Source organism: Osmia lignaria, chromosome 14, assembly GCF_051020975.1.
Source record: "Osmia lignaria lignaria isolate PbOS001 chromosome 14, iyOsmLign1, whole genome shotgun sequence".
NCBI lineage: Eukaryota > Metazoa > Arthropoda > Insecta > Hymenoptera > Megachilidae > Osmia > Osmia lignaria.
The window spans coordinates 8,390,204-8,406,704 of record NC_135045.1 but is presented as its reverse complement, the minus strand read 5'-3'; the positions used below and the strand labels follow the sequence as shown (position 1 = coordinate 8,406,704).

The 16,501-nt window shown below is 40.7% G+C and overlaps 1 protein-coding gene and 1 long non-coding RNA gene across 2 annotated transcripts in view; one reads left to right on the top strand and one right to left on the bottom strand.

The window, feature by feature from the left end:
• The window catches only part of LOC117605535 (uncharacterized), a 199,635-nt gene that overhangs the window by 82,613 nt on the left and 100,521 nt on the right, over positions 1-16,501 (top strand). The window contains exon 3 of the mRNA XM_034326974.2: positions 12,908-12,954. Coding sequence (XP_034182865.1) covers positions 12,908-12,954 — 47 coding nt within the window. The remainder of the gene's footprint in view (positions 1-12,907; positions 12,955-16,501) is intronic.
• Positions 255-15,546, bottom strand: LOC117605537 (uncharacterized). The gene is made up of 3 exons (XR_004581726.2): positions 15,330-15,546; positions 1,719-4,573; positions 255-1,600 (listed from the first exon to the last, which is right to left on the bottom strand). It is a non-coding gene; the product is annotated as an uncharacterized LOC117605537 (long non-coding RNA).

The window sequence follows — 16,501 nt, the reverse complement described above, 5'->3', positions numbered from 1 at the left end:
TGGATAAATTCCATCGAATTGAGACTTTTCTATTTAAAAATACCTACATATTAAAATTCTTAAGATCAGACACGCTAGTGAGACTGGCGATTAAACTAACTGAATCTGTAATATGTGAAAATACACGAGAATTACGTACAATGTAGCCACGTTTTATAATGGGTCGAAAACACGAGATTCGTGTTATTCAACGAAACTGAATAAAAATGAGCAATTTAATTAAGAACAATAAATGTAATAACACGACGGTTGATTGTAGTTACAATGAAAATAATTAAACGGGCGTAAAGAATGGAAAGGAAACGGGAAGTGTTAATGAGTAATGAATTATTGAATACAGTAAGTCTAACACATTTAAGAGGATTAAACAAATTGATGCAGATGTATTGTACTAAATAACATAATTCTGTTAATAGTAATAAAAATTCTTAAATTAAATTTTTTATTGGCACGTAGAAATATAAATAAAGATTATGGAAAATTTTTAAACATTTAATAAGTACTTAGAGTAGCCATAAGTCTAGTAAAGGTTTCACCAGAGAAGCTGGTCACGAGAGCATTGAATCTTGATAACACGTGAGGAAGACGAGCTTCCTCGCGCGGAATAGCGTGATTTAGAGAGGCGTCCATCAGCCACGCGGCCGCTCTATTTATATCAAGATCACCACCGCAATGCGTAATAATCGTAAACCGAATTTTTCGTCGGTCCTTTCGTTCCAGACGGGAAATTGGGTCGACATTTCATGAGCTTTGACAGGTACATTGAACCTCGTCGCCGATCGAGCACCTTATCCACTTAGAATGGTGTGTCTTCCTAGATGGATCAACAAAGTTCACAACAAAATGGTGTCCAGTTTGCTGATACAAGATCAACGAAGGTAAAAAATCGAAGCATCGCGGATACAATAAAAAGCAATCGACGCGAGAGCTAGGAAATAAGAAATAAAAGAGAAAAGATCAGGAGGCTGTTGGTTCACGTAATCCTGGACATTCCGTGGCGTGCGCTCGAGGGTCGAAGCGTATCCGCCGGGCGCACCGGTATGTATATGGGACAAGTGGAAACGTCCAAGTATCAATAAAGACCCGGGAGGGTTCTAAAGTTATCAGACACGGTTGCGTTCTTTCGCACTTTTCATCCCTTCTCTCTTCGGATCCTCTTCTACTCGCGTCCGTCCTCTTCGTTTTCTTTTCCCAGCGCACACCGCGTTTCGCCAACGCTCTCGAACCCGTTCCCCGTAAGAAACCGCATCGATTCGATGTTTCTCTTCTTCTTCTTCTTCATTTTTTTTTCCTCTTCTGCTTCTTCGTTCGTTCGAAAAACGGTTCCCCCCTTTGCTCGGCGGGACTGAAGCTACCCCATTGGACGGACAGGTAGGCATAACGCGTGCTTTTTATACGCCAGATATCCCCTACCACCTGGAAATCACCATGCCAGGTTGCCAGCTTATCGGATTCCTGGCCAATGCCGCGGGATAAAATTCGTTATTTACTAATTCATTTATTCGCTCGCGGACCAATGATACCGCCCACGTGCACCGCTGCTCCTCGTTTCTGTCTCGACCGGCAGAAATTGTGTGTCGGGGTGGCTAACACATCTGTTCTGAAATGAAAAATAAAAGAATTCCTCCTCAGGGTAATCGTTATTAGATAGCTGCAGCTCGATTTAACATTTTTGTCGTTCATTTCTTATGGAGGTAGATAAGTTAGATTTAGCTTACCGGCGAATTCAGTTTCTTTGGGATTATATAGTCAGAGGTGTGCAATCAAATGTATGATTACCTTCAAAATCAATCTTGTTCACAAAAAATGACATATTTTCCAAGGAACACTGATTCGACTTTGTTCTCCTCATTATTATAATTATCTTTGTGGACGAATAGTAACACATTTATTTCGTTCGAAAGCCATTAGTGAACGAAAAATAGTTGCTCGTTAAGAGTGGCACGATTGGAGAGTAGGATCCAATCGAGACCGTTATCTGGTCATGGATTAAACGCAGATTCCACTGTTCTTTCCTTTTTTCTCTGTCTTCTTTCTTTCTTTGAAATGATTCCTTTTTACCCGTAGCTGCTTTCGAAACGGACCGTACATTTATCGAGATAGCCTGCAATTTGCCGTGAATAAAAATCCTTCTTTATTTACTCGCTTTATTTACTCTCGCGGTGTAGAAGCCGACTTTCTGCCTCATTAACGCGACACGTTTGAAATGTTGCCGTCTTACGAAGTCTTTTATAGGAATGCTGTAATGAAATTGATAGAAAATGGTTGGATGTTTGAGTAGATATTCGATTTCTCCATTAGTTCTTTGGAAAATGGAATTTGATGGACTATGGAATAAGACAAAAATAAAAAACAAAAAACAAAACATCGCTTCCTGTGGAAGCGAATACGTTCTTCCGACTTTCAGTTCGCCGACAGCGGAACAGGATGAAGGGCGGAGAAGACCCTGAAGGTAGGAGGAGCTGGTCGATTCGATGGCTGATCGCGCGAACACAGCCGAGTCATAAAAAGGAAGAGCTTATCTGACCAGGCCGATCGTGCTTAACGAAGACGCTTGGCCATTTTTCGGTGTACAGATAAGCTGTGTCGCCGGTGTCTCGCAAATGGAGCATGATTATCGTGGTTTCTTTCTGTTGACCACCGGTTAGATTAGCGAATTGCTTGCACAGTGGTTCGATCGTTTTTACGCGAGCCATGAAAAATCTTGAAGAGATCTGACGATCGGTGTTGCACGATTTAATTGAACGGCTGTTCAACTTCGTTGTGGACATGTTTCGGTACTGAACATAAAAGTGGAGTATGATGACGTTGTATATTCGGTTAATTATTGTTGCTGAGAATATCGCGAGTCGATCTGATGAACGTCAGATTATCATAATTATGGTACGTTGGCATAATTAGCGATTCGTTTATCAACTGTGAATGAACATACGAACAAGTGTATCAACTTCAAGAGTTGTACCTGACAGAAGACTTCATCAACATCGAAATAAAATAACCCAATTAAGATTCTTCTTTATCAGACCCAATACCATTTCAAATGCACTGCAACTGGATGGTCCAATAAACATCGACGCGACAGGTGGAGAAAGAAAGAAGAAAAACGAATATCCGAAAGGAAGCTGGAACGTTTCCAACGATAGTGGGCAAGCATTTCCGCGCGAAATTCGCCGATGTAATTTCGTCGCGCGGCAGCTGGCCTTTCCAAATGATCGCCTTTCTTCAGTGTATCGGCTGATCGGCTCTCGCAATCGAAGGAAGAGGCGCGATTGCAAGAATCGCCCGGCTCGAAAATCCTCCATCCTGCAGCCAAACCACTCTCGCACCCGGCTAGAATCCTGGAATAGGTGTACCTAGCAGCCGCGTATCGATCTGTGCGTGATGCTGCGGAGCAACCGGGACAGAGGGGCAAAGAGGACACGTTCAAGCCAACCACCACCACAGCCCAGCATCCACCGTCACCACGGAGATGTAGCTTCACCGATAAGAACAAACTCGAAGCGCGAGCTTGTACAGGGTGTCGTGAAAACAATGATCATAGTTTATGGAGCTGATTCTCTGCTTCAAGAGTTGAATGAATATTTGAAAAAAGGTTTGTTGATATATCTCAATTATAAGGATTTATATCGGACCCACACTGTTACAGACTCAGAAGGGAAGAAATCCCTTCAAGAAATCCAGTTATCATTGAGTTAGAAGGATGTATAGTAAACGTGTATTAAATGTTAAAAGGCAAAGGTTAAACGCAAAGTTTGACCCATGATTCGCCGTGGGTGTATACTTTCTCAACACTCCGTACAGCTCGCGGGCGTTCGAAAGCGGACCAGTCTGACCCGGAGGAACAACTGCACACCATGCAGAGCAACATCGACGTCGAACGCACACAAAGAGATTCCTGTGTATGTTTCATTCCCCACCACTGGGTAGGACTGCTGGTGAGGGTTCGAATCGACCCTGCTGGCTCGGTAGCCCAAGCTCGCGGAGAACCTACCCCCTGACCAGTTCGAGGGTGGAAGACGAGGAAGATGACGGTACGGAGAGGAGGGATTGGGGCGAGGGGCGTGTCATTGCAGTTTCCACACAGCTGCGTCTGCACTGTTCCGAAGAAAAGCCTAAAAAGCTTTCTCTTCCTCCTCTTTCACCCTCTACGTAACCTCGTCTCGCTTCCTCTTTCAATGGTTCGCTTCGTCCGTCTTCGTTTTCGCCCGTCGACATACACCTTCGACCGAGAACTTTGCCATTTCGCTGTCTGGCGAGATAATCTACTCGACTCCACCTACGTCTTCCATGGGAATCGTCCCTCCACCCTTCCTCTGGCCTTTCGTCGACGATTCTTCGCCGCAGGTGCAGGTGCGACCGAACGGTTGCACTGGAAATAAGCGAGCGTGGAACTCGTCGACGCGGAGAGAAAATTAAGCTTGCTGGAGGGAAGAAGTATCGTCGTTCCTCTTGACTTTCGCAGGGTACAAGGCTTCAGTTTTAACGTCGAACTGCTTGGCGAAATTGTCAGACCTTATATTTCTGCGCGACGTGACGTGCCGTGATGAGAAGAAGCTGGGAATCTGGCGTGCACCTGAAAAGAATGAAACGATGGAAGTTAAATTATAAAATTTTGAACAGCTACAAAACCTAAAGGTTTAAAAATCAAAATATTCTTCTGCATATGCAAACGGGAGCAGTCTTAGAACGCGCTTCTTGTTACATAGAATATATGGGCGTGGGTGCAGTTGCAGTCTGCAGCGGAGAAATGAAATTTCTTGTCGCGAACACCAATCAGGGACGTTGGTTGGAAATTAGAATGAACGAGGCCGTTGAAGGTTTTCAGCGGGAATTAGCCGCACCCGTGGTCGTGTCTCTTCCAGTCGGCAAGAGGAGACAACGAGATCCATCGAGGGGGGACTACGAATGTAGAATTAAGGGCGGCGGCTTCCCTTGCGTTTATCTGCATCGCTTGCACGCGCGAACCGCATCGCGTTGTGATTCGCGCAACTCGTAAATTTTCCTCGCTTAGGCGATTCCGCAGTACCACGTTCAATTGCCCTTCGTTAGTTAACTAACTGCGCTTTCCAGATAAACGCTCGATGGCATTCGTTAACTATCTTAAACAAGGATCGTTAATTAACTTCTTAGATACTGCAGGTAGCCTTCCACCACCTGTTATAGTATCTTTTATATTTTCTTCCATATTTCAACAAATTTTTTCGTTGAATCCAATTATTTTGACTCGTTTCACGCAACAACGTCTCTCGGTCAAAATGGACATCGTTCAATAAGGGATCCGTAGCGGCAGCTGAACGTTATCCTGCTGCAGGATCCTCCAGTCCAGCAGCGAGTGCAATGAAAATTATGAGAAACTGCAAATGCAGTGCGGTAGCGTGCAACGTGGACATTTTTACGATATTGCCGTCGCAACGACGATTCGAATAATTAAACGGCGTCGAGGATAATAACTAACGTGCCGCAATGAGGATCTTCGCTCCATTCGGTTCGACCATGTTCCAGGGCTAATAAACTCTGCCGCATAAAGAGGCTATTTGTTCGACCCGCCACCACCACAAAGAGGATTACGCTATAGTAGTCTCTGAGCTACGGAGGACCAGTCGATCGTTGTTGAAGAAGGGGTGAGGTGGTTGGATACTTGACAAAATCCGAGGTGGCTCGTCGTAAAAACGCGGTCCATGGTCGAGGAGCACGGGAAAATACGAAATTGCTTATATTTTATAAAAGTTGAAAGGGAGGAGCAGACCCGTGTTTCTTCTTGTAGACCGGTTGGTATTGGCGAAAGAAAAAAATAAGGAATGGAACAACGGCTAGGTGGAGAAAAGAGGAAACTGAGGGAGGAAACTTAGAAAATCGAAAAGAGGGAGGAACAGGCGTTTGCTTGTGAATAAACAATGAGTATATCGAAGGCAAGAGAAGCAACGTGTCTATATGTATAGACTTGAGACCCTTACTTTTCAAGGTGTGGCTGCTGAATCGACTTCAGGGTAGATTTTCTTCTTACTTGCATTGTACAGTGCATTTTGGTCCAAATATTTATTTCTCATATATCCGTCTACAGTAGCTACTCAAGTATTAATTCAGTCGATTGGTAATTACTTCGATCAACTATCCTCGAGTGTAATCAAAATTTCTTCAGGGAAATACTGCGCAATCCAAAATCGTTACCTCGGAGTAGCTTCGCGGCTAGACTCTTTAGATTCGCCGGTCTATTTTGGGGCGTTACGCGATACCAGATGTTTAAACTTCTAGGTTGTTCCCTGGATCTCTTGGAGACCGAATTTTATAAGAAAATGGATGCTACGAAAGCCAATTGTTGGGATGATCTTTCGGAACAGGAAGCGATCGCTGTGATGTACGATACATGAGAAGATTACCAGAGAATTGCGTTGACTAGGGATTAACGAACGACCAATCGTTTTCTTCTATCAATAAATTATCTTAAGATTCACCTGCCTTCTGTAATCTTACCATGTGACCAATGGATTGTGGACTTCAAAGAGATACTATTTTTTCCTTTTGGCCTTTGCTTACTGGGTCAAAACTTAGCCTCGATATTGTGCAATAAATAAGACTGATAAATGAAAGAATTAAGGCGATGTTGCACGCACAAACACGAAAAAAGTCAAGGTAAAAGAAATAACAGAGTATTACATAGAAAGAAAAACCTCCAGGTATCGAGTACTTTTTCTAATCAAACTAAGATCAATATTATTCTCCAGAGAAATAACGAAACGTCAAATATAAGAGAACACATTCAGATTGGCAAAAGTCTTTTCTTTTCCGCCCTTGAGTGAAGGGTAGAAAAGGGGCAAACATTTGCGAACCCTGGGCGAGTCGCATTAACCTCTGACGTTCCTAATATCCACGTAAAGAAGCATAACGTTACCTTGTAAACAACTCCCCCGAACAATTTATCAGAGTTTACTTTGCAGTAACGAGATGTAGCGGTCACGGCTTGGAACCTTCTAAATTGCATGTCGGATCACGACCAAACAGATCATCGTCGGAGATTAATCCCTTCCATTTTCGCGATGAGTTCTCTGTTTCCTTCATTTTCCTTCCACTTGCTTTCATTTTGGTGTTATCCTCTTTTTGTAGCCAGGGATACGATTGTCAATAACTTATCACGGGATCTTTTGAAAATTTCTATAACATTTATAAATGTTAACTAAAACACTTCAAGTTCACATACATGGTCGACTTTGAAATCAAATTTAAGGCTGGAAAATATTTAAAATTTTGCGATCAACATGAATACTTTAAAGCGACGATGCGAGTAGAGAAATCGGTGGACGTGAAATTAGTTAGATAGCAAAAGGTAGCGCGATAACACGAGCGTAATCGAGCGAGCAGGCACGCGAGCATAATTCGACGTTAGTTTCCTCCCTGGCAATCGTCGCGACGAGCCAGCAGCGAAAATCACGAAGGATAGAGGTTCCCCTTTGGCGCGTATCCACGTGGTACGTTCGTGAAGCCTGATTTCCATGTGTTGAAAGGTGTCGACTATATCCGTGTGCGCTCCAGTTCACAGTGTTACCTTTCTCTTCTCTATTTGCAAGCACCATTCGATCCCCTTCTGCCACGTTCAGTTTCCACGTTCCACCGACAATCCAATTTATACTCTGGATTATTCTCGGTAGCCGGAGGGGGTGGTTTTCGAAGCAACCTACCCCCAAAACGGTTCGACATTCTAGACCCGTCATCCCTTCCATAGGGAAGAGCATCGAGCCTCGTTGAATCGTGATGCTCGGATCGACGGAGATCCCTACTTCCTTTCCTTCGATCGGCTTTCTATCTCTTTCTTTCCCTCTTCGCCCAAACATGGCCGATTCCTGGTTCGACCAGCTGCGTTCTGAAATTCAGACCCCTCGACGATGGTTCCTGGTGCAATGGAAACGAGAAAATGAGCTCTTTCTTCTTCTTCTTTGTTCTTTTTTCAGGACAAAGGATTGAGATAGTGATCTTTGCTTCCTTCGAAGAGCGAAGGGTTTAAGTACGAATCCTTTCTATAATTAGGATAAAATACAGTTATTTTCTTAAATTCGTTCTTTTAAAATATAGAGAACAGTATGAAGTTTAGTTAGAAATTTCTCCTCGTGAAACTGAACTTTCGAGGGGGCTGATCTTCGTGTGACAAGTTAATCAAAGTTTTTGATAAAAATTGCTCTCGTGGTTTATCCAGGAGCTATTTCGTATAAAATCTACACTCTAATACTTAGATGAAATGTTGCTTCCGGGTGAAATTAATCAAAGTTTTTACAGATATGGTGTGGTAACTTTCATCGTTGCAGCTGCGATGGCGAAGCTTCTTGTTCAATTTTTGAAATAGGGGTGGTCATTCTTGACCTCCTAGCATCAAAATTTATGAAGTCGGTCCACCGTATTCCAGATAACTTTGTTATTTATATACCGCTTGGAAATCCAATTTTTGATTGAGTGAAATTAGTAAAAATTATCAAATACCTTGAAAACATTCTATACACCTTGCTCTTGTAAGCAAATTCATCCACAGAGACAAAGGTGTCTCCCCTATCAAAAACTACTGTAGAAGAAAAGCAAGCGAGCATTATCTTAAAGAACAGAGATACGAGCGTCGAAATTGTGGGTGCAGACAATTTCCAGGGCACTTTAAAACGGGAATTTACGAAGCCCGTCCGAGACGTAAACAATGGCTCTGAGACGCGACGATAAATCTGTGGGGGAGCTCCGTTCTAGGTTATCTGGGTCTAGGAAGACACTCATCCAAACCTGAATGTTTCAAAGATATTTCCATTTTGCCAGTGAAAGGTGTCATGTTCCTGCAAAATCGCGTAACATTCCTTGGGTTAATTTTTTCTTCCCCAAGAAGGGTGCGTGCCACCGTTGACCCAAATTTTTTCTTACGACTCTTGATAGAATTGAATACAATTGTTTCACAAAGTACAGTAGAAATTGTAGTACAATCATAAAACGGTGAAAAAGTATTAGATACCCGATATTGAAAACTCCAACCTGTTATTAATGAATACTCAAAAAGCTATGAGAGAGATAAGATAATGCAAAAGTAATTTAACAGAAAATTGTACGCACAAGGTAAAAATTGATGTTAATTTAAGGTTTGAATAAAAAGAATTCAAGGTGTACTCGATTTTTCCGGTAGATAAACGTTAGTGAACGAACAAGGTAATAATTATCGACGTTGGTGACAAAAAGTAGGTCTGTAAACCGAAAGATATGGAAGAAAAGGCGAGTCGAATAGCTCGGACTAATAAATGGAGAAATTACGACGACGTCGCTCGCGAACGACGTTTACAACCGTGCTAATTATCCCGTTTTATTGATAAACTCCCGACACGTATGCGAACATTTCGCGAAAAAAGAAGCAGGATAAGGTGTCACGGTGTTTAATAAACGCTTGTTCGAGTTCATTAGCCACTGACACTGAGAGACAGTGCTTATAAATCTGATTGATTTATCGACCTTGGGAGGGGAGTTAATTTCATGCATGGATAGTGGCAATTTGTAATGCCTTTCGCAATACAATGTTAAAAATATAACATTCTAAAAATAACCCATCCCTTCAGAGAGCTTCGATCTATTCAAATACCACGAACTAACAATAAGTGTCCTTCTATAGCAAGAGGGTTGAAATAATGCAATTAGGATTTAACATTCTTCGAGTAACAGCTTCGATCGGTGTAACAATCAACACGCAAATGGTCCGATTTCTTTAGTGTTTTAAGTAAACCGTGAACGTCCATGAAATTAGAGATTGGCCGGCTGTGAAAATGGCAGCCGGCGACTTCTGAACGGTAGGAACGTGCGACGAAAGGGAAGCGACGTTTTGAAGGAAACGCTGCCACTTTGGCGACGATGAAAATCGTTCGGAAAGGTTCGGTTGTCGGCCACGGACGTATAAATAATACATGAGAGAAGACGAGAACTCGGGGAGAATCTAATTTTCAGACGAGAAGTCGGCTTCGTATCCGCCGCATCAGCGACGTTACAACGAAACTGACGTTCGCAATGACGACGAATTGCCGTTAAACGGCTCCTCAGCGTTCGGCCAATTGCTTCTCATTGACATACAATCTGTTTAGCAAGACCGACTGATGTACCATTCGAACAATCGTCACTCTTTCGTACGATGTTTTTCTTTCGAACGAAGGAAACATTGTATTTGCTGACTAGGAGGGTCGATCGAATACATAGAAATGAGACTATTTGCAAAAATTCTTACTGAATCAATTATTTAAATTCGATTATTTTTGTTAGAGTTTTGCCATGGAATTGCAAGTTTTTTTAGTAACAAAATTTGTGAGACGGGTACTGAAATAATTGTACACAAATTCTACCACCTATTCGAATACTTTTCTTCCCCTAATGCTTCCTTAAATTGCCTCAAAGAAATGGTAGTCGTTAGGTGACAAATCATAGTTGTGAAGAAGTCGCAATATCTACCCACTCCTGCCATTCAGTTGGAAGTTTTTCTTTCATTGAAAAACATGTGAGACAGGTACGAATTCAATTGGATATTAATTCTTCTATCTTTACGGTATTTGAATACCTTTCTGCTTCTAATGATTCTTTAAATTGACTCAAACAAATGGTAACCATAAGGTGACAAATTTTAGGTGTAGGGAAAATGTGAAATAAAGTTCGGAAGTTTTTCCAACAGCTACTGATTGAAATTGAACAAATTTACATGAATTGAATCTTATGCATAGAAACCTGCTTCAAACTTCAAAGATAATTATCTAAACTCGTTCCAATTTTTTTGTTGTTGTTAAAATTAAAGAACGAATCTTGGCAGCTAGTCATTGAAATCTTGATAAGACTCATAACTTGAAACGATTTTCCACTAAACTCCACATTTATCCAAGCTATAAACGCTTAGATCAGGCATTCGACTCGGTCGAATCCCTCAAAAACCAGAAACTCGCAACAATCACCGCATCCAGGACGCGATTAATCGCGTTGCTCCCCATCTAAGGCTTGTAACGTTTCTACCAGCTAATTACGAGCGAAGTTACAGCCTCGTTTTCGCGCGATTAAGGTGCCAGTTACGATATTATTCAAGTTCGCGAGCGAACGCCGAGGATAAGCGATCAGTGTGCTTCTCCGACGCGATATAATAGGAAACGGCTTAAATAAATTACCGCGAGGGTAACGATAAAACGCCTTTAATTTATTTTAACGACCCCATATAACACTCTCGTATAAATTTCGTCTTGAGGACGCTGCTTCCTATCCGCTTTTCGAACCATTCTTATCCACTGTCAAGTCGACTAACAATGAAAGTGGATTTTAGTATTTTTTTTGTTTCATTGTAACAATCGTTAATTATCCTGAAATGATTATCTTTCATACCTTATTGGACGATATTATTTATAGGATATTTTGGAAGGCTAAGGAAATTGGAGAAAGGGGTGGAGAAGAGTTTCCGTCGGTCGTCGTTCAACTTCAACCCTCGAGTTTCTGCTTCGAATTTGATACGTTCTTATCGCTAGAGAAGTCCTGGGTCGTTTGGATAATACGATATTCCATAAAGTTTCTTGATATCTGGGTTGTTCCGTGTTTCGGGTGAAACTGTTTTCGAAGAGATCCGAAAACACCGACGGTTTGTGTTGAAAGTTATGATTTTTTATTGGAAGAAAATAATTGGTAGTCGATCATAAAGATTTAAATAAATCCTATTTACATGAACGTAAGGGTGGCGTAAAGGGAGATGATAGAAAATGGCAAAATTTATTTATTTACTTTGCAAATCTTGAGGGATTTTCAGTGCATAGTTATTCGTAAAAGCTATCACAAGAAAGTTATAAAGAAAGCAGATAAAGACAGTGGTACATTGATTGACAATTCGTAGAATGATAACTTTTAAATAAATATGTAAGATCTAAAAATTCAATTGATATTTTATAGATAAAAATCTCTATTAAATACTGTAAAAAATATTAGCTGTAAAATAGGCGATGCATACATAAAACTTCAATTTAAACACCCTTTTAAAACTCCATAAAGAAACTATGATGTTTCTTTATTTCCAATCCTTTTTTTATAACATTTTCATCACAGTTCCGATGGATACTTTTATATTTACGATTCCTCTCAAGGTTCGAAGAATTGTTCATAAAAATTTCACTTGATAAAGGAGCATAAATCCATGTTTGGACCCTTAGCTGCATGCGACGTATATATACGTCATCAATAATAGGCAATTAATGGTAATAAAGAAGAGCGATGGAATATGCATTTTTCTTGATAGCTTTAAAATAGGTTTTACCACCTACACTAAAAAACATAAAACGTCTCTGAATACGGCACCCTAGAATAAACCCGTCTAGAAGGGAAAGTTAAAAAAATCATCATTTTTCTAAAAGTCAAACTTTCGGTACCCTAGGTGGTTCGTCGACCGCGAGGGAAGGTCCATCAGAAAGGGTTCGTCAAAAGGCAAAAAAAAGGAAACCCTTTCTCGTGTCATTTTTACAGCGCAGTAAATAAGAAACTTTCTCCTAACCCTTTTTAGCAAGCAAGGAAATCGCGTATCCGCAGGATCGCGTACTTTCACTTCTCTCGTGCTGTTCATTGTTTCCTTTCTGTACCATTTTAACGGAAACGTTTTATCCTTTTGCCGAAGGTTGAGCGGCGATGAAACGCGAAGAGTAGCAGAAATCTTGAAATGTTTCCAAAGATTTCCAAGGGGTTTACGACACCGCGTTTACAAGAGGATTTGTTGTTCCGCGTGATTCATTGGAGCGGCGCGTTGAAGCGGCTACTGCTTAACAAACCATCCCTCTGATCCTAAAATTAAATCCTCCAGTAAAATAATAGGCAGCAATGCGTCTGCTTTTATATTTAGAATAAGCTTGTACAGGGAGTTTTGGAATAGTTTCTACATGATGGCGTTACCATTTTGTTGCAGATTACTGGTGCACCGTTGAGCCGCCGGAACGATTCGTCGCAGCATCGGTAAGTCAAGTTAATTAATTAATTATTAACTATAAACGGCAGAACTGGATTGCGTTACGAATTAATGGAACAAATATCGTGTCTTAACCACCTCTTGACGATTGGAAAAACGAAATTTATATCATGTAATTTATGCGTTATCCTCGGTATTCCCTCCCAAATCATAATTGCATTTAAGAAGTCTACCAGGTGTACTATATTATAGATTAAGACCAAATTAAAGAATCGCGAAGTCCTCAGACGCGTCAGCATTAAAATCGTCGCTGCTCGACATGCGAAACGGTTCAATGAAAAAGCTTGAAATGCAGAAAATGGTGGATCCTCGGACATCCGAAGGCTTCTTTGTAACCAGTATCTTAATTCGTAAAATACCTCGACTGTCGGTTAACGCACGTAGGCCCCGTGAAACACGTAATGTACAACTTCCTTAAATGGTAGTTCGTAATAGGTATTCCGGAAAGTACAACGTCATTATAAATTCACGTTTCACGACGTCGGCGTGCAGTTCGGGATACACGCATCGGGAACGCGGCACTTTACACTTCGCGACACTCCCTGCGCCGTTAATTCGTTACTTTACTTTACCCTTTACGGTGGGTAGTCACGATTCCCCTGGGTAATTTATAATAACCGATATCACGAACGACCATTCGTATTCGAAAACGAGCCAATGCTCTTCTTATCTTTACCCCACTCTCTCTTCGCGTCCTACGTTTTCACCTTCGTCTGGTACCCCCTTTTCTTTCGCATTACTTGCTTGTGAAATTTTTCTTTCCTGCTCCATTTACACGCATGGATGCAAGATTATCTGCACGAGCGTGGGCGTACTAAAATAAATGGCAAAATAGATGTAGCAAGAGTGAAATTTCTAGTTGTTTAGGGTGCTGATAGGTTTACTTAACAATGGCCATTCTGAATTCTTTATGACTTTATGTATTGAGACAAATATAATGAAAAAATGTAGGTAGTATAATCGAAGAGTGAAACTAAGAATACCTGCTGGTTTTCTTTTTCTAACGTGGAAATATTTGTATAATTTTACGAACTTCGTGTTTCGCTTTCGGTTTCAGCGATAAGTGTTTGCCCTAAATATTTGCCAAGTAGTAAATTCAAGTACTTGTAGAAGGCAGACGTAATCTTAGTACGCCTGGTGTACTGGTAATGTTAAAGGATAAACAGCGTTGAGTGAGATTTACAGTGTTGTAGAGGCAATGGTTTTTGGCGAAATAATATTTAAACACTAAAAGCGATGTACTTGCAAAAAATTCTTCAGATGCCTCTTTAAGTTATTATTTAAAGAGAAATTGACTTATTAACCGAGAAAGACGAGTTAACTCATTGATGAGAAAAAATATGGAAGAAATTCTTACTTTAAGTGTACCATTACATTTGTATCAGGAACTTAAACACTTTTAATTAACTTTCTTTTCGACAATTTAACTCTTCTCCGTTCATTTTTTATTACACGTGCAGTAAGATAATTGGTCTTTTTCGGTTGAACGGTGATTGGCTTAAGGGGCTGCAAGAACGAATCAAAGATGGTTCCACAAAGGAGGTAAATAGCTATTAATTTCAGGTTTAGTGTTACAGAATATCGTAACATCGATAGTTTTAAAACAGAATTAAAGTTAATACCACCACGCTCGTCCTCCTTTTTTGCTATGTCGCAATGCGTTTAAACGCGTCACAAGTTGCTCAATATTCCAAAGAATTCTTCATTCCTGATTTTGTTAAATGTAGATCAGTGTTGTGTAATAACATTAAGTAGATTTAATGCTGCATAATTATAAAAGCTAATTGCTTGTTGAATGTTTTGCTTCTGTTTAGTAATCGCTTTTATAGTTTGGTAAATTGATTTATAATTGTGATGATAATGAAACAGTGGCTACTGTTATGTAACTACCATTTTGTTTTCTTTGATTAACTGTTCTAGCTAATAGCATAATGTCTTTGCAATGAATAGTATACTATATTAAACGAAATGTATTTTCTCATTATGAGAAAACATAGTCTATTGTTTGACTTCGGCTTTGTAATTTCAGCTGATCAATAAGCTATTCTAACGAATAGTGTAATGTCTTTTATTAGCTACCGATCAATGAATTCTACCATTTTATTTCTACTTCAATTGTAACTTCAACTATCTCTCTACTCGTGCAATTTGCTATTTTAGTTAATAGCATGCATAATGCATTCATATTACATGATTGTATATTATGTCTGATGGCCAGACATCATGGCTCATCATCCGTTCGATGACCTACTTGTTTCTGCTGCAATTGCAATTTGAGCAAATTCCTTCTTAACTGTTCTAATTACTATTTTAACAGTTTTGCAATAAACAATTACAACATATAACTTAAATTCAATATTACCCCATGATGACGTATCATCCGATGACTCGATCCTCCAAGAAAAGCAAAGCCGAATCAATTATACCCCCTGGAACGCTTCAAATCCATTGCATTTTTTTACATTTTCAACACTGTCAAGTAAACAATTAAACGAAACGCGGAATATGAAATTTCCATTGTTTAACACACGATTAAAAGTAGAAAAATATTCTTCGAAGAGAAGAACACGATACGGTTGCAGCTCCTATCCCGCAGCATCCCATCATGGCTGACAACGATGCCCACCCCACTCCAGTATCTGGACCAGCTCTCTTTCCCCTCTGCCCAGGTCCACAAGGATCACAGCCTCACCAAACCTAACCTAACCCCTAGCTTAAGCTCCCTTTCGCACGTGGCGGCCATATTTGCCCGAGGGTTGGGCCACCAAAAGAGACGGCGACTCATTGGCCGAGAAGAGAGAGATCTCCCCCTTCTTTCCCTCTCTCTCTCTCTCTCGCTCTCTCTTCAGATACACTCTCTCCCTCTTTCTCCTTCTAGCTTATGGAATATTTTCTCTCTTCAGCATCTTCCTTCGTTTGGTCTCGTTCAAAATTCCTCGACACCGTCCTCCTCTCTCGATCAACTATCTCTCCTCCAGGTCGGGCACATTGAACTTTAGACGAGGCGCTTTTCCAGCTTCCCTTTCAAAATTTCTGGTTTTTCCTCTCTCTGGACTGTTCTTTCCACCAGTGAAAGATGCAGCTTTTCCAAACTTTTTTTGATCCCGTGGTGGCATCAAAATTGAACGTACGAGTGGTGCATATTCCAGGAACATCAAATAGGTTTCCTTGAAAAGAAATTTCTTATGTCTCTTCGTGTTCTCCGTTTATCGTTCTTCTTCTTCTTTCTCTCTGTTCCTTATCGATGGCACGTCGAGTGCTGGTAAATTCTATAAAGTATCTCGGCTATTTTGTCATGTTTTGCCTCTAGGTCGTGGACAAAAAAAGAAGAGATGGCATGTTTATGCACTTGGTTCGAGTGAGTTCAATGATCCAAATGAGCCGTGTTCGTGACGCAAGGTCTGCATATGCGATTACTATGGCAAACCAACGGCGTAGCCTCCAGATTTTACCACGTATTTTTTTCATTAACCCTTATCGTAACGCTAGATTGATTTCAAATATTTTCGAAAAAAATTGGTCAAAATTATTTTC